The 23,417-nt window shown below is 47.6% G+C and overlaps 2 protein-coding genes across 6 annotated transcripts in view; one reads left to right on the forward strand and one right to left on the reverse strand.

Moving 5' to 3' along the window:
* The window catches only part of ANTKMT (adenine nucleotide translocase lysine methyltransferase), an 11,241-nt gene extending 3,226 nt beyond the window's left edge, over positions 1-8,015 (forward strand). For all 4 annotated transcript variants that reach the window (XM_072982494.2, XM_072982493.2, XM_078381495.1 and 1 more), the window contains exons 2-6: positions 1,549-1,712; positions 2,943-3,047; positions 3,849-3,989; positions 4,600-4,650; positions 5,708-8,015. In XM_072982494.2, the coding sequence (XP_072838595.2) occupies positions 1,551-1,712; positions 2,943-3,047; positions 3,849-3,989; positions 4,600-4,650; positions 5,708-5,896 (648 nt within the window). In that variant the 5' untranslated portion in view covers positions 1,549-1,550 and the 3' untranslated portion in view covers positions 5,897-8,015. The remainder of the gene's footprint in view (positions 1-1,548; positions 1,713-2,942; positions 3,048-3,848; positions 3,990-4,599; positions 4,651-5,707) is intronic.
* On the reverse strand, positions 6,843-23,202 carry CCDC78 (coiled-coil domain containing 78). 2 transcript variants are annotated; one of them, XM_020812500.3, is made up of 15 exons: positions 20,428-23,202; positions 19,369-19,500; positions 18,771-18,857; positions 16,676-16,855; positions 15,650-15,823; positions 15,211-15,261; positions 14,869-14,957; positions 14,588-14,666; positions 14,113-14,238; positions 13,679-13,893; positions 12,999-13,173; positions 11,976-12,019; positions 8,605-8,671; positions 7,391-7,491; positions 6,843-6,980 (listed from the first exon to the last, which is right to left on the reverse strand). In XM_020812500.3, exons 1-15 carry the CDS (start codon positions 20,503-20,505, stop codon positions 6,854-6,856), a joined length of 1,725 nt encoding a protein of 574 aa, XP_020668159.3. In that variant the 5' UTR covers positions 20,506-23,202; the 3' UTR covers positions 6,843-6,853. The 2 variants fall into 2 exon arrangements, with proteins under 2 accessions (XP_020668159.3, XP_072838588.2); XM_072982487.2 differs by lacking the exon at positions 14,113-14,238.
* Between the last annotated feature and the right edge of the window lie 215 nt (positions 23,203-23,417).

Consider the following 23,417-nt stretch of genomic DNA (forward strand, 5'->3'; position numbering starts at 1 on the left):
TTAACATTTAGTCAGAGGCAGAGAGTGTCATGATTGCTGTCCAAACAATAAGGAAGTGTGGCATGTTTGTAGAGGCCGAGTACTGACTGTTGTGGGGAAATGGTTTAAGCTTTGCTAAATAGAGAAAACATGGAAGAGCTAGCTGATAACTCAGTATTTCAGGAAGCATGAAAAGGGGGTGTTAACTATTTCCTTCCACGCTGTGGTTTTGAAGGGAACCCCTTCCTGAAGGTGGATGTTTGTTGGGGTTTTCAGAATGAAGATCTTGTTCTCAATTTTCTGATTTGCTATAAAGAATGCAGATGAGGTGGTTCCATATCTTCCTGGAGAGAGTGTCACACAGCCTTTCACTTAGATTAGGCATCCTTCAGTCTCAAGAGACTATGGTAACATGCTCTGTATGGAGGACTTGGAACAGCTTCTACTGTGGCTGAGAAGGCCAATTCAAGAGTGACAATCCCTTCCACATTGAAGACAAATACAATCTGTCCCCTGTCCAGCTCCCTGATTTTGCTGGTTTTGGGACTGCCTCTTTGCCTCGGCTTGCTGGATAAAAGTCTCTTCAAATTGGGAGAGGCTGTGATGCACCGCCTGCCTCCAGGCTGAACACTCAGATGTCAGGGTTTCCCATCTGTTGAGGTCCATTCCTAAGGCCTTCAGATCCCACTTGCAGATCTCTTTGTATCGTAGCTGTGGTCTCCCTCTGGGGCGATTTCCCTGCACTAATTCTCCATACAGGAGATCTTTTGGAATCCGACCATCAGCCATTCTCACGACATGCCCAAGCCAAAGTAGACCTCGCTGTTTCAGTAATGTATACATGTTAAAAATTCCAGCTTGTTCTAGGACTACTCTATTTGGAACTTTGTCCTGCCAGGTGATACCAAACATGCGTCAGAGACAACGTATATGGAATGTGTTCAGCTTCCTCTCCTGCCATGCACGAAGGGCCCATGACTCACTGCAGTACAGGAGTGTGTTGAGGACACAGGCTTTATAGGCTTGGACCTTAGTGTATGCCGTCAGCTTCTTACTGAGCCATACTCTCTTTGTGAGTCTAGAGAACGTGGTAGCTGCTTTGCAGTGCATATATCCAGCTCAACATCTAGGGAGAGAGTGTCCAGAGATTTTGAGCCAAGGTACACAGAGTCATGAACAACCTCCAATTCTTGTGTGGAGATGGTAATAGAGGGAGGTGAGTCCACGCCCTGGCCCATGACTTGTGTTTTTTTCAGGCTGATTGTTAGTCCAAAGTCTTGGCAGGCCTTGCTAAAGCAATTCATGAGTTGTTGGAGGCTGCATTAGCGCTGTTGTATTAAAGTTACGACGGAGGCAGCTGGAGATTGGAATTATCTGGAGAGTGTATTCACATTAATTTTCTAGAGCAAAAGCGAGTGTTGTGGACTTTAAATGCTAGGTTTTGTGTTGCATATGTTTCCACTTGCCTCCGGAGAAGAAGATAGCCCCCGGGGAATTCTCTCTCCCCCCCCCCACCTTGATGTGTCTTCCATGTCTCCTCTGGATTTACAAATCCTTTTGCTTTTGCAGACATGGATCCTGAAGATGCAGAAGAAGTGGTGGCCGAGTTGCATGGACAAACTGTGGATGCTTGGGCTCTTGCCCAGATCGCAGCAGGCACCGGGTTGGCCGCCTACCTGGTATGGGCAGGCGTTCTCATGCCCGGATTCCGAAAAGTGCCTTTACGGTTACAGGTGAGCTGCGGACAATTGGACGAGCATTCTATGTCTGTGCTTCACCTTGGGTCCTCAGATGTTCTTGGGGTGCAACTCCCAGCAGTCGTGGCCAGCACAGTGAGTGCTGGAGGCTTCTGGGAGTTGTAGTCCAGGAAAATCTGGGCATCCAGGGTTGGCAACCGCTTGTCATCGGAGAAGAGAGGCATTTTTAGTTTTGAAGGAAAGGACAAGAGTAGACAAGGAATGTTAGGTAATTGGGACTGTATGTTGGGACTTAAACAGGGCGTGGGGAGAGAGAGAGAGAGGAACTAGCAGTAGCAGACTCTCACATTTATTTGGATGCCCAGCTGTTTGAAAGTTTTTTTCCTCAAGTCTGCATTTTTTTTAACACAACCTAAAAGAGCACAGAGAAATTCTTTAAAGTGGCAAAAGTTCCCCCCAGAAGGGGTTTTAAAACTCTGGAAAATGATTATTTTTTCTGTTATTCACAACTTTTTTTAAAGGGCTTATCTCCCACCAAAAGGAGCTGGTTTGTTAATGAGTTAATCAAATTATACCATCACACATTCTATTGAAATGCTTCACCTACAGTGGACCCTCTACTTACAGATGGCTCGACTTACAGACTTTTCGAGTTACAGACTTCTCTGGCTGCAAAATTTAGATTCGACTTGCAGCCGGAGAATTGACTTACAGACCAGAAAAAAACCAAAATGGAACAAAAATAGAATAAAAACTGCCAGTTATGGGTTAATCGGTTTTCAATGTATTGTAGGTCAATGGAGATTCGACCTACAGACTTTTCGACTTGCAGCCACCGTTCCAATATGGATTAATTCCGTAAGTAGAGGGTCCACTGTACATTCACTTGGTGAGCTATATTTGTAAAATAAGGCCATAAAGTAAACATTCTGCCACACAGCGAGTATGTTCAGACCTCCTCATATTCTTGTATCATCCTCAACGCAGAGCTTCTGTTAGCTTTGTTATTGATCACAGAGGGTTTTTTTTATGTGTCCCTCAACCCAGTTCACATACTCAGTTTCCAATCATTAGGTGTATAGGAAGCGGTTTAACCCGCAGCGCCACCACGACCCCTGATGAGGAGTCTAGGGTTGTCCAAACCGCAATTCATCATGGTTTTGTTGTGACACCTGAGTGCAACCAACGTATGTGCTGCTCTGTCCTGGGAACTATACAGCACCTACCAACTCATGCATTTGCCTTTCTGACCCTCCTCTCACCCAGGTGCCCTATGTCCCAGCCAGCATGAAGCAAGTGGAAAGCGTGATGTCGCTGCTGAAAGGACGCTCAGGGAAGATGGTGGATTTGGGGTCAGGAGATGGCAGAATTGTAAGCACCAGGAGCTGCTTTACTGTGGTATTGCAAGAGGCTGGGTAGGCCCATAGGAAAGGGAAAACAGCCACTGTAATATATAGTTGGACCTCGGTATCCAAAGGTGTTTGGTTCTGAACTCCTCCCGCAGATGCCAGAAAACATGCAAGTATCAAACACTACAAATTGTACAGTCTCTGACTTCTCCTAGTGACCAATTCTGGTAAATACACCCCAGAAATACATATACAGTGGTGCCTCGCATAACGAGTGCACCGTTTAACGACGAATCCGCATAGCGACACGTTTTTTGCAATCGCTAATGCGATCGCATTGCGATGTTTTAGGTGGCAAAACATCGCATTGCGATGATCGGTAAGCGTTTCGTTTACCGATCTTGCATTGCTATGTTCTAAAAACAGCTGATCGGTGATTCCAAAATGGCCGCCGGGTGCAGAAAATGGCCGCCCGCAGCGTTTTCGCGCCCTGCCCTCGCTTACCGAGGCAGCGAAAATGGCGGCGGGATGGGGAATCTTCGCTTACCGGTGAGTTTGGGCCCCATAGGAATGCATTAAACAGCATTTAATGCATTCCTATGGGCTTTTTCTTTCCGTTTAGCGATGTTTCCGGATAGCGATGTTAATCCTGGAACAGATTAACGTCGCTATGCGGGGCACCACTGTACTGTAAATAGGTATTTCTGGGTTTGCCAAAAGTCATAATGGACTTGATGGCACACCCTTATGATTAGATATATTTAGCCAACTTCCTAGGAACAGCATTCCAGTCCATCAGTGAATGTTGTGGCTGTGCTTCCAGGTCTTGGAAGCCTACAAGCAAGGCTTCAAGCTGGCTATTGGCTACGAACTCAACCCCTGGCTGCTGCGGCTATCCAACTATCACGCCTGGAAGGCTGGGTGCTACGGAAAGGTTTCTTATCGCCGAGAGGATCTTTGGAAGGTGAGTCAGAGGTTCCTGTTGATATGGCGGTTGTGCTCCAGGAAGGCTGACCGGAGAAAACAGGAAAGGCATCTTCATGGGGATTGAGGGCCAGTTCTTTCCATTTGGGGATAGAGTAGGTGTAGGAGCTTGGTGATGCAGTGGTTTAACTGCAGTACTGCAGCGAAGACTCTGCTCACGACCTGACTTTGATCCCAGGCTCAGGTAGCTGGCTCAAGGTTGACTCACGTTTCTGTCCTTCCAAGATCAGTAAACGGAGGACCCAGCTAGTTAGGGGCACCATGTGTAGCCTGATTATTGTAAAGTGTATACCACCCAGAGAGTGATTTAAGCATTACAGGGGATAGTATATAAAAGGTGAATTGGTGGTCATAGAAGCTTCTGCTAATGGTAAGTCACCATAAAAATAACAGCAGGGGAAAAAAAGGGGGAGGCTGGTTAAGAGCTGGATCTGAACTGCAGCTGCCTTCTCCAATAGATTACCCTGGATGATAGTGGATCTCTCAGACCTCGGTTGCAGATCAAGAGTTTTACATGTTCTTTAAACTGAAGCCGCAAGGGACCAAATTAAAGCAACTCTGCCTAACGGTCTTTGTGTCTTTCTTAAAAGGTGAACCTATCAGACTGTAAGAACGTAACGGTGTTTCTGGCTCCCAGCGTGGTGAGTGCCCTGTCTGTTCACAAGCAGAGGTAGCAAGACTCAGTTACTCTTCCAGCTAAGATAAATCCAGAACTTGAGCCGGGGGTGGGGTGGGGGGAGAGGGGTTGTCCCTCTTTTGAATGACAGCTGCCAGAATCCTCTGCCCAAAAGTTTTAGACAAAGCTTCCTTTCTCGGCCGCCTCTAACGAGAATAAGAAAGGCCATAAAAACCCATAAACGTTGCCTTTTCATTTTGCAAGTAACAAGTCCCCTTTTTTTCCTAACAGTCTCTTTATAGAATCTTAGGCAGACTCTGACCTTTGCCTGTAATGTTAAAAGCTTGCACAGAGAATGTTGTGCCATTTGGATTGACCTGAGAGTTAGCTCAATGGTTTTAAGTAGCCATCTGGGAGCCAGAGGTTGGGAGTTTGATTCCCCCACTGGGCCTCCTAGGAGGAAAGCCAGCCTGGGTGGCCTTGGGCAAACTGCACAGTAGTCCCAGAGCGTCCCTAGAGGAGGGGAATGGTAATGCACTTCTGAATAGGCTCTACCTGGGAAACCCTGAAAAGGTTGACATGAATCAGAATGGATAGCCCATGATTATTTTTAAGAAAAATAACCAGAACAAGGGTTTTAGAATGTCGCTTTCATAGTCAGCATAGCTGGAACGGGACGTAGTGTTCCGGTTGAGGTCTCACCAAAGCAGAATGGAATGTTACTTTTATGTCCTTTGATCTGGACACATGCACGTTATAATAAAGTGGAGAAGATCATGACGCACACGGTCTCCTTAACCCAACCTCGGGTTCCTGACCCCCCAAGAGGATCGCAGAGTGTTTTCTGAGAGGCCGTGGGTCACCTTATATGTGTCCTAGCCCTTGATTCATAATTTCTTCCTTGACCTTTCACAGCCGGATCTTAAAGTTAGTGTGTATGTATGAGGAAGCAGAAAGAAATCTTTACTCTCTGAGAAGGGATGACTTCACCCCATACAAAATAGCCTTTCCTGTAAAAATGGGAGCAGGGTGGGGAAAACGACACACCCAGGATAACACAGCTTCTGCCTTTCCATTCCCAGCTTCTGCTTTTGGAAAGAAAACTGCTTCTGGAGCTTCCTGATGATGCTCGGGTCGTTGCCGGGCGCTTTCCCCTCCCCAGCTGGGCCCCCGTCGACATGGCCGGGGAAGGAATAAACCAAGCTTGGGCCTACGATATCAAGGCTGTACGGCAAGCTGAGCAGAATAAACCGGAGGGAAGCCCAGTGTAAGGCACGACCAGCTTGGAAGCACACATTTTTGCAAGACAGTCAAGTGTCATTTCGTGACGTCCTTAAGACAAGATGTACTTTCTCCCCGTCGTGAAACCACACGGCCCCCATGAACTGCAGCGCGGGCGGGCGCAACGATGAGATGATGGCTTGGCCAGAGAAATCCAAAACCAAGCCCTGCCAATTCTAGAAATTCTTTATGACCTCTGCAACAGCTTGGACAGATAAACCATTCGCTTTGGTTTAGTGTACATCATTTTGTTTAATTTATTTGTAACAAACTCTCATAATACATTTTTTTAAACTGTTTATGGAAGGATGGGCAACATCTGTGAAGATCTGATTCTAACTGAGATGGGGAAGGAAGGAAGAAAGTTAAATCTAGCTTGCCGAATTTTAAGCGTGGTGCAGTTTTAGATTTTGTAGTCTTTCCTTTCGGGACCGCTTTTAAAAGCCACATCGTGAATGCCAGTGTCTATCCTTTGAGCTATTATTAGCATCTGAAAGGCACATCCTGCTAAGCATCAAACTCTACATTGCAACCTCCTATAAATATCTGGACATCTGTAGGTCATGAAAGCCACCTACATTAAGAGGCAGGCAGTGCCAGTATTTAAGTGAGAGAGAAGTAGTAGTTTTCTTTTGGAACGCAACTGGCTGTGTGGCGCCGTCGATTTGAGTTCATGAGACCTGGATTCAAATCCAGTTGCTGTTTCTCATCCTGTCCTTGTCTCCCTCACAAGAGAGAATCTTGGGGGGCACTGCTAGTGAGCTGTGAAGGGAGAACAGGATGGAAAAATTAAGAACAAAAATTGTTGCTGATCCTCCTTTATGAACTATCTGCTTCCTGGAACTGTCTGCTTTGGCGGCAAGAGGACACCAGGTGTGTCGGTCCAGCTCAGGATGTGAGGTCTCGTGAGGATGCTAAGGATCCTTCCTTAGCTTCTGATGCAGATGCTATGTTTCGTTGCTGAAATTCCTCTTGGATTTTGAAGCCACTGGGGAATCAGATGCTCCAGCACTAAATGCTCGGAGACCATCTGTCCCTATGAATTTTCGCAGCCTCAGGATCTCCTGTTTGTATCTGCAACATCAGAACGACAGAAGCAGTGTTAAATCAAGTCCTGTAGTGCTAGTACCCAATGACAGGGGCAAGAGCTTGGCTGATGAGGTCTAGCAGCTTGAGAAATGTCAAGTGTTTAGAATATGCAGCAGACACAGAAGTTGGAGTTTGCAGTTATCACTTAAGGCAGGTTTAAGTGGATTCATGAGATGGTCTTAAGCAAGCTGCCCTCTTGGTGTTAGTTTCCACCTCGTCAGCAGTAAGGAGGATAATAACAGCCACATCATAGAGGCGAAGCTCTTTGAATAGCAGGAAGGGTTACGGAAATGCACAGTGAGGAGGACAAGAAAAGATGGGAGAAGACCAGAGCAGAATGAAGAGTTTGCACCCTCCAGGCCCACACCGGGGAAGCAGGACCTTCAAAGCCTCACCTTCCGAGATGCTTATCCACGTATTCCTGCAACTCAGCTACTTGTTCTTCCGCCACCGTTGCCCGTGCTAGCAGCCGGCTCCTCTCCTTTTCCAAGTTCTCCTGAAATTGCAGAAGGACAATAAAAGTTGGGCCTACAAACTGACTTATAAAGGTTAAAACTAAGCACAGTGACAAGGCTTGCCTAGGGTATGAACAAGACTGGAGCCCACCAAAGTTGTTCTTGGCAAAACGTTTGGATTTTGTTAAATCGCTATGTCACATGTCTAGTGGGGGGGGGGAGGAGGTTGAAAGCTTATCCACGGGGGTTCGCCATGAAGAAAGGGGAAATATTCTCCTGGATTCCTTTCAAAAGCTGGGAGAAGGGTTACTTTGCCTGTCTTTCTGCTTTTGCTGGATCGACAAAACAGAACTTCTTTTGCGCTTCAGAAGCAGCTACTCTGCCACTGACTTCAGAAGCCTCAGGTTGGGGAAGATCTCCTTGTGTCTAAATTCAGGTAGGACTTGGCCGTTGCTTTGAATGTCCTTCCTTCCTTTCTAGCCCTCTTTCTCTTTAAAAAGAAAAAATGATATTTGAAAATATATACATGTTTCCCGTAATCTGAAAGAGAGTGTCAAGAAGAAAATGTCAGCATCTGTTTCTTACACTTTCAGACATTTGTTTCTTGCACTTCTATCCTACCTTTCCTCTCATTAGCTCAGGACAGTATGCTCCTTCCCACTTTGTACTCCCAGCAGCCTTGTGAGGTAGGCCAGGCTGAGAGAGAGTGACTAACTAACTCAAGAAGGTCACCCAGTGACCTTCACAGGTGAGTGAGGACCGAGGTCTCCCGAGGCTTAACCCAGCACTGTTAATCTTTACACGACATGGGCTCTCATGTCGAATTGATGTGACATACACTGGAAAGGTAATATAGTAGGAGAAACACACACACCCCATCTGTGCGATCAGTATCTGCTGATTCACTTATCCACTGCCTGAAAATACTAAATCAAAAATGCCAGAAATACGTATTTCCAAGGTGTATTTACCAGAACTGGCCATTAGAGGGAGGCAGAGACCATTCAGTATATAACATTTGATATTTCTGCATTTTTCGTCTTGGAGGGGGAAAGGCTTGGAGCTGGGTACATGCGGTGGAAGCAAACCTTGGAAGATGCACACAGCATTGATGCATTGATGTGCCTTTTTTGGGGGGAGGGGGAGCATTTTACCTGTGTGGTGTGAGTGAATTCCCGTAGCTGCTTCTTGAGCTCAGCCCAGCCGGCTTCATCCAGTGTGCTAGGAAGGAAAAAAATGAGCAGATATGAGCTTAAAGGAACCACAGTGTTGCCTTCTGCCCTGATCCCTTCCAGTAAGGCTGAGCACCTCTGGCCCTCCAGATGTTCATACAGTACAGTGAAATTCAGTGCTGGTTAAGGCAAATGGGAATTGAAAGCCGAAAGCATCTGGAAGGTCAGGTTTTGCTCACCTTACGGTGAAGTGTGAACTAGTCTTATACTTCCCTGCTGTGGATGTACGTTTCTCCATGCCTGGAGGTGCACCACCAGCACTGTGACCCCATCGGACACCTGCCAAAGACAGACAGACAGCCTGCTGCCAATCTCTGGAGACCCTTGGCTTAGCCAACGATCAGTCCGGCAGTCCCTCCCTTTTCGCCTCTCTGTGGAAGCAGGCATTGATAGGCGACGGGAGCAAGGAGAACACGGAACTTTATGGCTTCTGCGCCTCCACGCCCTCTACTCCTTGGACGCCCTGTGGGTTGGGCACAGAAGAAGAAAGGCCAACGGGCCATGACGTCAGTGACGAGGGGCTGATGGAGAAGAGGGGCCACCAAAGTCTCGAGCGCAGCGGTGGAGCATGTGCTTCTGTGCAAAAGATGCCAAGTCCAGATTCCCCCGCATCTCCGGGCTGGACTGGGATCTAGAAACTGTAAACCTAGAAAGAACGTGTGTCGGGCAGCATACACCAAAGGTGGGCAGCCACTTCCAACCGGTGGACTGATTCCAATCCGGGATAAATTCTTAAGGGCCCCATTCCGGGGATGAATGGGGACAGTGGCAAAAAAATGATGCCAAAAATACCAACGTATTGTAACCCAACATTTTTACTATATCTCAAGACAGGAATGTCCCCTTTTTTAGAAGGAGTGGTGAAGACATGACGTAAGCTTGAAAAGGCATGAGATGATGGGGTCACAAAGAGGAATGGCTACTCAAGGAAATTCCAGAGAGTCGGATTCAACCCCTGGGATGCTTGAGGTTGAGCACCTTATTGAGGAATTTGACTACAATTCCCATCCTTCTCAGAAAGCATAGCGTGGGATGATTTGAGGAGCGGGGTTGACCGGTTGGGGAAGGATCGGTAGATAATGCTCTGCTGATGGAGCATCAGGTAGTCGCTGTGCTCTTAAAACCAAAACAATCATCATTACAAGCATGGCTAAACAGGAACAAGGATCTTTAAATGGGGAAGGGACACTCATCTCCCTGCAGAGAGAGTGAAAGGAGTAATTTACAAAACCTCGTTAGGAGTCGTGGTTACTTGCACAAGCGAAGCATTTTCTGAAACGGGGGGGGGGGCTCCAGTCAGTGAGAAATGTCCATTCTTCTTAATTTTTGCTTGTTTTGTGCTTATGGGAAAATCCACTTATTTCACTGGTGGTGGCTTAAGCCGCGCGGAGAGGCGATCTCACTGGGAGCAAATATGCAGGCAAGCCGTGGGAAAATTCTCCCGTCCGTCCGGGGACTGCATCAGCAAAATATAGGTCACATTTGATCTTTTGGGGGAAGAATTCTTCGGACTGTATAGAAAGGATGGCGTGAACTGAGGAACGCATTGTGCCTCTGCTTTGTATACACAGGAGCTTTTGAAGGCCACAAGAGCGCCCCTGAGAGGGTAGGTTGGCTGTTGAAAAGAAAATTACTCTTATTTTCCTGTATTTCAGCAAAAAAGAAAAAAACCCATCCGAAAATGTATGGGGGGAAGGAGGAGGAGGAGAGGAAGGTGTGATTGGAAGTGCAGATGAGAGAATATCTGATCTCTGCTAGCTGTGCTCCCAGTCTGTGTGTGCATAATTAATTGCAGCACAATGAAGACGATACCATCAATTCCACGCTCTTCAAGGGCTGGTTTGTGCTGTTCTCTGGGTTTGCACACTTTACGGATAGCAGCAGCAGCACCTATCATGGCTCCAAGCACAGGCCCCAGACCTGATTTAGTCCTGCTCCTTGCTGTGTTGTGTTGATTGAGGTGAGCAAGCGATGGCCCTTTTCATTCGTTCGTTTAGTCGTGTCCGACTCTTCGTGACTCCATGGACCAGCGCACGCCAGACCCTCCTATCTTCCACTGCTTCCCGTAGTTGTGTCAATTTCATGTTGGTCGCTTCGATGACACCATCCAACCATCTCGTCCTCGGTCGTCCCCTTCTCCTCTTGCCTTCACACTTTCCCAACATCAAGGTCTTTTCCAGGGAGTCTTCTCTTCTCATGAGATGGCCAAAGTATTGGAGCCTCAGCTTCAGGATCTGTCCTTCCAGTGAGCACTCAGGGTTGATTTCCTTCAGAATGGATCAGTTTGTTCTCCTTGCAGTCCAGGGGACTCTCAAGAGTCTCCTCCAGCACCACAATTCAAAGGCATCAATTCTTCGGCGGTCTGCTTTCTTTATGGCTGGCAATTTGCCTGCAAAATAGGCCACAGCCCTCCGTTGCATTCCTTTAACACCCCCTAAGTACTGTGTTCCCCCCCCCCATGACTAATTGGACTTCCAGCCATCTGAGGAGGTTTTTCCCTACAGCCCGTGGAAGGATCCCGGACAATCGTCAGAATTGTCCACCCCCATGTCCATTTCTAGTTGGCCGCTTCTACCATTTCAGACTGCTGTGAGAGGTTTTGGGGGGGTCTTTACCGTTCATTTCGGACGAAAAGGGGGCAGAACGCTCTTCTGGGTGGGAACAGAAATATCCCTGCAGACAGAACAGGGCTTCAAAGCTGGACCCGGGATGGGGGCAACCTGGGTTTTGATCCAGGATGTCAAACTCCAGTTATGAGCTGTCATGTCGGAACAGACTTATTATGCCCAGGATAAATGAGCTATTTAAGGAGTGGGTTTACCAGTTCCACTCCCCCAGTGAGTTTCCATGGCTGAGTGGGGATTCGAACCCTGGTCTCCAGAGTCCAAATCCATCGCTCTGTCCACTACACCACGCTGGGTACCACCCAAACGTAGAGGGTGCCAACATGGGGAAAGGACACAAAGTTCCCTTTTTGCAGTTGGAAAGGAACCTCTACAGCTGTCAGGGTGAGACCCAGACATCTTTCTGTTCCTCTATCACTTCTCTCCCCATAATATCAGTCTCACAAGACCCAGCGGTAGCCAACAGGGAGTGAAGCCCCAGCTGCAGACATTTCTTGGTTTGATTCATTGATATACTCCCCCATTAGTGCCAGCAGTACCCTGGGCAATTTACACCACATGAAAACTCACAATAATAAAAACAAACTTTTACAGCTGTGTTCCCTGCAAAGGATGGGAGATACATCCGATAGCCAAGTATAACCGCCTACTGTAATATACTCTACTCACTGTGGAGGTGATGTCCTCAAGCCAGCGTTTTCGCTCAGTTTGACCTGCAAAGCAACAGCAACAAAAGATAGTTTCTTAAAAAAAAAAAAGCTGTTGAGTTGGATCACTAGGTCAGTGGGGAAAGAAAGGTCTTCCCACTTTGGAAATCCCAACTATGACTGGACTAAAAAACTTCGAGAGTTCTGGGCCTAATAATCCAGAAGCAGTAGCCCGGCCATTGACCTTCCAAGCTGTCTGGATCTGGTGGGATCTGGTGGCCTTTTGCTGGCCAAGAGATTTGAGGAACAGTTCTTTTAAAGTAGATTTTCCAAGATCTGGTTGAGGAATCCCACCAAGATGGACTTAAAAGGACAAGCAGGCTTCTTGTTTCTGGATCGTTTCTTTCCGCTCTTCTTTTATAAACCGGATAAGGACCGAACCTTGTTCTGGCCAAATCTAAGGCCATTCCAGTTAACTCAAGAGTCCATGAAGGTGGCAAACATTTTGAGATGCACATATAAAAAGATGGGTGGGTGTACATGTATGTGTGTTGTTGCTGTTGTTGTATCTTGCCAGGTCTTTTCTGAGTTTAAGACAACCCTGTAGGGTTTTCCATCTGTTTGAGATGTTTAGCTGGCTTGCCTTGGGCCCCTTCCAGTGGGTTTCTGTGGCCAAGCACGGAGGTGAGCCTAGTTTTTGTCAAACGTTCTATCCGTGACACCACCCTGGCTCACATATGCTGATGTGTATACACACAGAAACGCCTTTGACGGAAACAGGACATTCAACCAACAAAGCTGTTACCAGGACAGAAATGGGGTGGTCAAAGGAGACAGCTTCGTCTGTTGAATTTTTGAGTTCTAGCCGAGTCATTTTCCGGACATCTCTGAGCAGATGTAAATGTTTAGCTATGGAGAAAGTCTCTCCTGGAAATCTAAAATCCAATAAGGGGGTTAGGATGTCCGTAGGTCGAAAGGAATTTTAAAAAAATCTGAAACACCTGCCCTGGATGAAGGGAAAGGAACCGCTTCCGTTGAACCTCACCTTCATCTGCAGTTCGTACAGCTGCCCTTCTAGGCTGGCTTTGTCCTCCCTCAACCGGTTCAGCTCTTGAGAGGTGCTGGTCAACAGCTCGGCATCCGTGATGGTGAAATGGTGTTCCGGTGGGCCGGGATCCATGTCGGGACTGCCCAGCGACCGGATCTGTTCCCGCTGCAGCCTGTCACCAGCAAGAAGGGGGTTAATGGATTTTGCTGTTTGGCTTAGATCACTGCCTTCACAGTGACACACCTGGACGCCTAAGCTGAGCCCGAAGGTTTCATCTAAGCCAAACTGCTGTGCCCACCATGTATTTTCCAGAATTGTGTGCAACCGGGGCGGGGGGGGGGGGGGCAGCACACACCATAAAGGTGTGACACCAGATGTGGAAGTTAGTAACCAGAGGCTCTCAGCTTCCTTTTTGAAAAAGGCCATTTCTCGCAGCAACGCCAGCTGATGCCGGCTCTGGAGGTTAAGGGCAGGGTTCCCAAAGAGATATCCTATGACATGTATTTTGCTGTATTTTGGTGGCTTCCTTTGTAGAACTAGCCCATCTCATGCTGGGTCTTCCTCTTTTCCTGTTGCCCTCAGCTTTTCCCAGTGTCTTCTCATGATGATTCCAGAGGAATCGTCAACCATTTCATCCCTTGCTTTTAGGGAGGGATCTGAGGCCCATCAGCATTTACCTGTATGCAATCAGCAGCCCTTCGTGCCTCTTGACCAAGTTCTGCATCCGTTTCTTGTACCCCCGGGCGGCTCCGGCCAGCTGCTCCTCCCGTGACTTGTAGGAGGCCCGGATGTCCTTCAACATGTTGTCTACAAAGCGCTTCATTTGAACCGTCTCCCGAGGGGCTTGGCCTCCCTCTGTGGCTGCAGCAGCTGACTTGCTGTCTATATAATCCTTGACACACAAGAAAAAAGGCTTGAACCTCAGAAGCCAAAGGAGGTGTCGTGCACCCTGAGGATCTAATCCCAGCTGTCCATGTTAGGGTCCCTTGGCACAGGCTGGGGGGGGGTTCCTCTTGCAGAGTTTAAGCTTTGGTCTGGAGGGAGGCCAGACCACCCCACCACCACCACCCCAAAATCCCTGGTTCCCAGCCACCCAGAAGGAGCCCCTTACCGCCAGGTCCGTGATGTACTGAACCAGCCGCGATCGGTATTCCTCGTTGAGTTCCTTCAGCCTCAACTGTAGCCGGGAATTTTCAGCCTCTGCTTCTTGAAGCTGGCTTTGGGATGAGAGCAGAACCTGTAGTTCGGGCAGATCAAAAGTGGTTCTGATGACCAGGCAGGATCCGAGATGAGGGAACCTCCTTTCTTTGAGACTCCCAGAATCCTGCAACCGGCGTGATGCTGCTGATGCTGCTGGCTGGAAGATTCTGGGCCTTCCAAGTAAAAACACGTCCCAAAATCTCCCTGTGTTGGATAACGTGATCTCAAAGCCTCAAGCCAAAAATGGGTTTCAGTAGACGGGCAGACACACTGCTTGAGGGTGTGTGTGTGTGTCTTTCTGTTCTGACTTTCAGTCCCCAATCTCGGCATTCCTTCCCCAGTCCCAAATTTTGATTGCAACGGAAAGGCTGGTAGACTCCTCTTACCGCTGACTGCTCCGCTAGCTTGTGCTGCGTGCTTCGGATGGCTTTTTTGGCCTCTTGCAGTTCCTTCCCCATGGCCACCCTGCACATGCGAGGGACATGAGTAACAACGGAGAGGCACATCAGAGCGGTTTTAATAGTCCTCCTCCCTTCCAGGAAACTTTGCAAATTGTGGAGTTTGAAAAGGTGAGAACTAAGGAAGCTTTTACAGAGCAATTCCAGCACTATTCCCGGACTACGGTTCCAAGGATTCCTCTAAGGAGAAACCTCCCCGTTTTACTTACACTCGGTCTTCTAATTTCTGTTGTTGGGAGTTGTACATTTCTTTCATCCTTTCGATCTCGGTGCTGAGATGATCTTGGCTTCCAAAAAGCTGGCACAGAGGAGGGAGAAAACCAGGTGGTGTCCTGAACTTGGTAAAAGTCACCTTTTTTTTTTGGACTACGGCTCCCAGAATCCACCAGCCAGCAAAGCTGTGCCAGTTTGACACTCGCCGCCTCCTCCTCCTTGGGAAACCCGAGCCAGCCTGCTCAGCCAAGCCAGCAGGCATGCTGGTTGGGGGATTCTGGGAGTTGTAGTCCCAAAACACAAGATGCTTAAGCTCTGCTGAAGGGTCACATACTCACCGTTCTCTCCAGTTTCCGCCGTTCGTGTTCTGAAGCTACCACGTCTTCTGGCTAAGGGCGATAAAACACACCAGGATGATGCCTCCATTAGATTATTGTTTATAAATGGGAGATAGACTATCAGAGAAGCTAGACTTAAATAGGTTGAAGTTGCTGTCAACTGATGACCCAAGAACTGTGGGTTCTTGTCCTTCTAGCAAGGAGCAGGGTTGGGATCTTGATCAGAAAATTCTCCGCAGCAATTTTTACCAAAAGAGAGTTCCTAGGGTTGTTGGTTCCAAAGCCTTTGGATGAGCAAAATGGCAGTGCGTGGTGGCGCTCTCTCCGTGCTTCTGCAAGTCATGACAGTGGATAAGCAAAAACGTGGATATCGCTCAACTAGATATGGGGGTCCCTACTGTAGGTTTAAAGCACAGAGGACAAGCCCCGTGATATATACCTTCACTTTGCGGGCAGAGAGACGGTGGACCAAAGCCCTCACCCGCTTCAGCTCATCAGAGGGTTCGTCAGGCTGAACTTGGGATTTGGGATCCTTGGCTTGGATCCTTGGAAGGGAACTCCTGGCGTCAGCCAAATTGAGGAGCTCTAAGCTCAGCTCTTCATTCTTAGCGACCTGCAGGAGAACAGCTTGATCAAGAACATGGTGGGACCTGTAACTCTCCATAGTTCAGACTGAGCAGTGAACCTGGTGCTAAATAGTGGTTTTCCGGATTCTAACAAGGCAGAATCACACACAAAGAGAAAGGCCTGTTTCCTTGCTAGGCAAGGAAAGAACTAAACTCCATTGGAGTTTCGTGCTGTGGTAGGAAAGTGTAAGCCTCGCGGCGCAGGGGTTAAATTGCAGTACTGCGGCCAAAACTCTGCTCACGACCCAGGGTTCAATCCTAGGCAACCGGCTCAAGGTTGACTCAGACTTCCATCCCTCCAACTTGAGTACCCATCATGCTGTGGGTGCTCTAGAGAAGTGTGGATTATTTTGGGGGGGCATATTTGGCCCTTTTCTGGTCCAGCCCATGGCTGGTCTTGGGGTGAACCTTTGGCCCCAGGCACGCCAAAGGATTTAAAGGAAAACAGTGTTTTCTCGAGCGTGATTCTGATTGTATGAATCGTCCGAGGGAAGCCAGAGGCCTTGAACAACGACGTGGCGTTCCTTGAGATCCGGGGGCATCGTGCTGCCCACCAGGGATGGGGACCTAAGTTGTCGGACTCACTCTTAAATCAGACTTGAGTCATACAGTGACTCAACTTGAACTCGACTCTTTTTTTTCCCAGTGACTCGGAACTCCAACCACCCTTCCCTTTTTTTCTGGGGGGGGGAGTCTTGTTCTTAAGAGGGACTCGGGCTTGGGATTCAGGACTTGGTACCAAAGATTCGGACTCAGGACCCGGGACTTGGGGGACATCCCTGCCGCCCACCCCACCCTCCTCCGTAGCATCAGAGAGGGATGCCGCCAGCAGCCCCTACTTCCTGTTCGTGTTCCTTGCCCAGCGCAAGGTAGTTGCTCTTCAGGGCGAGGTACTCCTCTGCCAGTTCCTTGCGGTTGGCCTCCAGGGCGCGCAGGCGCTCGTGCAAGGCCTCGCGCTCCCTGGCGGTCCTCTCGTGGTGAAGCTCGACCTCCAGGATGCGATTCTCCAGGGAGAGGATCTGGGAAAACAGAACCCAAGACGGGCAATGTCCATAACAGGAGTGGTATTGATTTACCCAGGATTAAAAGGTGGCGGCTTTGCTTTCGTGCGATTTTGGTACTTAAATATAAAGAAAAAAAAATTTTTACAAGCAAATGGAGGATTTTTAAAATAAATGTGGACCTGACTGTCCTTCTTCTTCCACCTTCTTCTCCTTATGCTGTGAGTCCAAGGATTTATCTGCTGCCTATCCCATATTTCCCGTTTTGACCATTTTTAAGGGCCTTTCAAAATGATTGATTGATTGATTGCAGAGGTGCCCCCGACTGGTGAAAAAAAATAATTCAATTTATCATTGATTTTCTTTGCTCACGTATCTTGCATTTAGCGTGCTTTGTCTTGTGATGGGTTGATGGTTATGGGAAGCTAAACATGGATTGATTTGCAAGGCGGGTTGCTGACTTGTATAGCGATGAGAAAATCCAAATGTGGGAGGGGAAAACAGGTCAATCATAGGGAATATAAATCCGCTGTGACATTCACGTAGATTGACTCGCAGTGAACCTGCCTTGCCATTCTTTGACTGTTTTCAACCTGAATCAAATCCATGGGTTGGATTGTGGAAAGGCCCTACTTTGTCCCCACTTCTGGGGACAAAGCCTTCCTCCACCAGGCACCCTGCTGGAGATGTTTTGAATACAAATCCCATTAGTCCGGGCAGGATGGGAGTTGTAGTAAAACACATCTGATCAAGAAAAAATGTAAACAAAAATCAGGCAGCTGTTCTGTTAATGGATCTGACATCACAATGGTTTCCTCCTTCTTCTTGATTCTGTCAAGACTAAGGCCCCAATTCACACACACACACACCCCTTCTACATTTCCTGCTCTCTTTCCTTCCGAGGGTTTTAGCTGAAAAGAAAGCCCCCTAGGAGAACGCTGGCAATGCGCAAGAATTAGAAATTAAGCAGGGAAAGTGGGTTGCTCTGGTGAGGGGCTGTTCGGATGGATGGTCTAGGTCTAGGACAAGGGCTCCCAACCTGGGGTCCCCAGATGTTCATGGACTGCAGCTCCTTTTCACCATCCTGATGCGGGCCAGGCCTTCTGGGAGTTGTAGTCCAAGAACATCTGGGAACCACTAGTCTAGTACAAGAGTGGGAAAGGAACGCTCCTTCAGATGATGGTGGACTCGGTCTCCCTGGATCTCTTAGCCAATGGCTAAGGATGATGGGCACTGTATTCCACTGACACGTGAAAGACCACACTTTGTCAACACACGAAGAAGCTTGGGAGCTCCAGATTTTAGTTCCCACCGCGTTATGAATTCACCAGGTTATACCATCTCTCTCGTCCTCTTTTCCTGTGACCTACCTCACAGGGTTGTGAGTAGGACAATATATCCCATCCTCAGCTGACTGGTAGAAGCAGCTGCCAACGCGCCACCACCCGGGGGGGGGAAGAAATATTGGCACGGGGACCCTATTGGAGGATTGATGACAGCCTATCAAGGCCGGTTCCGTTCCTGCTTCCCGGGAGTTCATTGGCAAGGGACACAGCCCTTCAACCAGGCTCCACTGCACAAGGATGGCGTATACCACTGGTTCTTAACCTTGGGTTACTCAGGAGTTTTGGACTGCAACTCCCAGAAGCCTTCACCACCAGCTGTCCTGACCGGGGTTTCTGGGAGTTGCAGTTCAAAAGCATCCAAGTAACAAAGGTTAAAAACCACTGGCATATACAACGGAATCCTGGGATTTCTAGTTTGCTGACCTACTGAGAGCCCTCTGCTGGAGAGCTTCGGTACAGCACAGAGGTATTCTGCCTTTCCGGTGGGCGGTCTGGGCGCCATGAAGACCACGGGAGCAAAAACCTCACCTTGCAGAAAGGTACAGGCGACAGGCTTTCCCTCGACATTCCAAAGCGGAAACTTTTACCTGAGTCTTGAGTTCATAGGTTTCTGCCTCGTGTTGCTCTTTCGTTTTGTTGGCTTCAATCTGGAAATCGACAAAGTCCTTGGAGAGCTAAGAAGAGAAGGAACGTACATCTCCCTTATACTCTGGGCCACAGAAAACTAACCTGGAAAAGTTGGGGGGCAGTGCTTCTCAGTGGTGTAAGGTCTCTGGCTGCAGAGCCGGAGGTGGGAGATTCAATTCTCCACTTTACCTCCTGGGAGAAAAGCCAGCCTGGGTGGCCTTGGGCCAGCTGCACAGTCCCACAGCACCCCCTAGTGGAAGGGAAGGGGAAACCACTTCTGAGTATTCCCTCTATCTAGAAAACTGAAAAGGGGTTGCCATTAAGTCACAACTGACTTGGCAGTACAGCGCTATTGTCGTGGTTTGTGCTGTTCTGCTCAGAGAATCGCCTTGTGTAGTTATTTACAGAAAAAGCCTGGCCTACCTCCAAGGGCTGTTGTGTTCGGATTAGTGGGATAATTCACGTGAATTGCTTTGAAGATTTGGAGGAAACTGGGAAGCATGAATATTATTGTCAATTTCGCGCATACCCCTCTGTATGGGGTGTACCTAGTGTTACCTTAAGCTTCTCCTCTTCGCTGCGGATCAGTCTGGAAGACAAGTCGGTTTTCGAGCTGGCCAGCTGCCCCATTTTCTCCTGCAGCCCACCGAGCTTGCTGTAAAGCCGTTCATTTCTGTCTTGCAACTGAATCTGTACCGAGTGATAACAATGCCGGCACCGTTTATTTTATTTCTTTTATCCATGGAGGTTGGTGACTCCAGATTTACGGGAGCAGTGAATCCCTTCTGAATTGTAGACCAAACTTTATAGGAGGTAACCAAGCTGAACTGAAACCTACAGGCTCAGAATCTTGGATCGCTGAGTCAAAGTTTGGACTAAAACCTCAAAAGGATTCACCACTCCTGGAAAACTGGAATTATCACCCTCCACTGTATTTAACACCCTCCAGCATTTCTTCGTCTTCCCCTTGACTAAAGTCTATTGGTGGGCATCTTTCAGAGGCCCTCCTTTTGAAGGGATGTGTGTGTACTTGCTTAGAAATAGCCCACAGTCACAGGAAACCCAACGAGGGACACATTTTTTCATTGCTGGCCTTACAGAACCCGACTGGGATCAATTCCTTGGTCAAAATCCTTTGCTCAGTAAAGTCTAGAGTAGGATCATTGAATCAGTGCGGATTTAGTGAATCAACTCCTCCAAAAATTCTATTGATTTCCAAGGGCCTACTCTAGTTGCAACTTACTATACTGAGCAATAGGCTTTTAGCCATCATCATCACAGCTCTGTGGCTGAGGTCTCTGGCTGGGGGGGGAGCCAAAGGTTGGGTGTTCAATTCCCCATTGCGCCTCCTTGAGAGGGGCTGGACTTGATAATCCAAAGGATCCCTTCCAGCTCTGCAGTTCAAAGCTTCACATCATCATCATCATCATCATCATTAACAACATTGGGCCAGTTTTCTCACCCTTGGCACAAACCCCCCAAAACAAACCACAAGCTAGTTCATTTTGGGAGGGAGTCAATATATTTGAGTATCCCCGAACGATGAACGAATCACTGTTTTCCCAGTTCGTGCCCATCTCTACTGGAGACAGGGCAGGTATTTCATCGGATACTTGCGTTTTCATTGGTGAGGCGCCGGATCTGCTCCCGTAAAGTGCTGATGGTGTTGTTTTCAGGTCCTTTTTCGAAATCCATGCACGGGAGGGCCTTGATTTAGCTGGAAAGAGGAAATGCAGCAGGAAACCAAGCAGAATTCTATCGGTCGTTTCCACCAAGCGCTCTTCCTTGTCCTTGGGAGGGTTGCTATCAACTCAGGTTGTTAATGGGTGCGGCTTTTGCTTTGTTAATAAGGTAGAGAAACTAGCAGGCTCACAGACTCCTATAGGGGAAGGCTTCCTACTTCGAAGCCTGAAGCAGAGACAGATTTGACTTCATTTGCTTTTTAAACAAAATTGGATTTATATCCCATTTCTTTGCCAAAATGTCAAATTCAAATCCAGGCTAGAAACCCGTTCTGGATTTATTCTTGCGTTCAGGGCTTGCTGGATCAGGTGCGCTTTGCTTCTCGGAGAGAAAGATCCCGTTGTTTTGCCCAGCAATATCTTTGCACAAATTGTAAGGCTTAGTTAGTTAGGCATCCTTCAGTCTCGAGAGACTATGGTAATGTGCTTTGTATGGAGGACTTGGAACAGCATCTAGTGTGGCTGAGAAGGCCAATTCGAGAGTGACCGTCCCTTCCACACTGCAGACAAATGCAATCTGTCCCCTGTCCAGCTCCCTGATTTTGTTGCTTTCGGGACTGCCTCTTTGCCTCGGCCTGCTGGACAAGGGTCTCTTCAAATTGGGAGAGGCCATGATGCATAGGTGATCGGGAAAGTGCTCCTTGTCTCACTCTCGCCCTGGAGGCAGAATATCTCACTGGCCTTAAAAATTCCTCGCAATGTCCCTGAGTTGATAAGAAGGGAGGAATTTAGCGACTGCTGATCCCATCACACACAGAAAAAGACAGAGAGCGCAATCTCCCCTCGTGGTGTTCCTGTCAATCGTACAAGTCCTGGTTTTCTCAAAGGGAAGCTATGCAACTCACCCTCCTTTGTGAAGAGGCTCAGTGTGGCGCCAGTAACCACAAGAGAGCAGTGATGAGCTATTCGTTCACCGAACACAACTAGCGATGGAAGATCCGCGCAGTTCTTCTTCAGCCCATCATCATCTTCTGTGTTCTTTCTCAAGCTGAAAAACGGTCTTTCTTTTTCCATTGTTCACTCTGTGGGCTTTTCAGGAAATAAACAGCTCTGTCTACATTTCACAGTAACCAGACCTAGACCACTGCCAGGGGTGAGGATGATGTGGTCGCCATGGCAGCTCTTCTCTCGGCTGCACCCTTTCTGTTGGAAGGCAAAGCTGAGGACATCCCCAGAACTTGAGGGGGGGGGGAAATAGATATATATTTTGGGCATTCCAACTCCCATAATTCCCAAGCCCGATGTGACCAATGGGAGTGGTAGTCCCCATAATTAATCGTTTCCAAGCTCTGCATGGGAAAACTGAAGTGGTGGGGGGGAAAACAGTTGTCCACCCAGTTCCCTTCTGAATACAAAATGCGGGTGGACGGGTGGGTGTCCATAGCACTGTTTCCTTCAGGTAGCAGAAGATCTCAGCCGGGCACAGAGAGTGTTCATAAGAAGATTTGGAGATTTATAAGTTCTCTGCCTTCCTTCGTGTAAGGAACTCCATCTGCCAGGGATTTATTGACTTGCCCTAGAAAAAGGTGGGGGAAGAGAGGCGAGGCTTGTCTTCCTGCTGATAAGAGCCTTTTCTGAGCAAAGAGGAGAGGTTTGCTTAGCAGAAGACAGATGAATGTGTCACCACCGAGCACCTCCTTCGCCTCCAGACATTCCTGTCTTTACACACCAAACACACACACACATACACACACACACATGCTTCTGATAGGATTTATATTTCAAAGCCACTGTTAATTTTTGCAACACCACTGGCTCAAAAAACACAAAAAATCACAGCAAACAAGATAGAATTCCCCTTATGTAGGCTGGATACCACCGAACACTTGCTATGCATTTACTTGTATTTAAGTAACAACCCAGTGAAGTTTAATAATCACAATAGAATATTGTTAGTATTATCACCGGTGTGTGTGCGTGTGGGCGTGCAAAATTAGATGTGAGTGCATTTCCCCATTATTATGATTTTTCTCTAGGACCATTTTTCAGTTTTTCTAGTGGGAAACAAAACCTTTTTCCCCCCTCCTTAGGGAAAGGGTCAAATTCTGCTAGTTAGATCAGATCTAAATATGAAGCTTAAGAGAAATATTTCTCTGTTGTGTTTGGTATGACTGGTGTCACGTGATCAGTCCATGCCCCCAGGAGCTTGGGCTAGGGGATTCTGGGAATTGTAGTCCGTCAAGATATATTTTTCTCAAGTTCTGTTGTTTCTGAGACACACAGAGGAACAGACTTAAATCGTGAATCCGAATTTCTCTTTAGGTCTGGGGCCCTGCATAGTTCCTGCTGTGATTCAGAAATTAACTAGACTGTAATGAAACAACAACAGTTGTTGTTGTTGTTGTTGTTGTTGTTGTTGTTGTTGTTGTTGTTGTTGTTGTTGTTGTTGTTGTTATATTCAAAAACTCCAGGCACAGTCAATAAATTTTAATAAAATATTGACTGGCATTATACAACAGATACATGCTTTAACCAAAAACCTAAGTATCTATTCAATATCAGCTCAGTATGTATGCTGTTCTTAATAACGCCATTTTTTGTAGCTCTGATGGTGTGATTTCTGAGATCTGCAACGGCTTATAATGCTGTGTGAAGTTTCTTGATATTGTTCTCAAAGCCCCAATGACTACGGGGACTACTGAAGTGTGTTTCTTCCTTCCGATGGCCAGGTCTCTGTACTTTGTTAGTTTTTCCAATTTTTTTATTTTCAGCTCTAACATCCCCTGGAATTGCAATGTCAATGATCCAGACATTTCTTCATTGTATGAATACTGTGTTTGGTGTGTTATGTTCAAAGTGTCTATCAATTTCGATCCAGAAATCCCACAAGATCTCAACTTTGTCATTTTCTGACACCTTCTCTAC

Source organism: Pogona vitticeps, chromosome 13 (assembly GCF_051106095.1).
Source record: "Pogona vitticeps strain Pit_001003342236 chromosome 13, PviZW2.1, whole genome shotgun sequence".
Classification (NCBI taxonomy): Eukaryota; Metazoa; Chordata; class Lepidosauria; order Squamata; family Agamidae; genus Pogona; species Pogona vitticeps.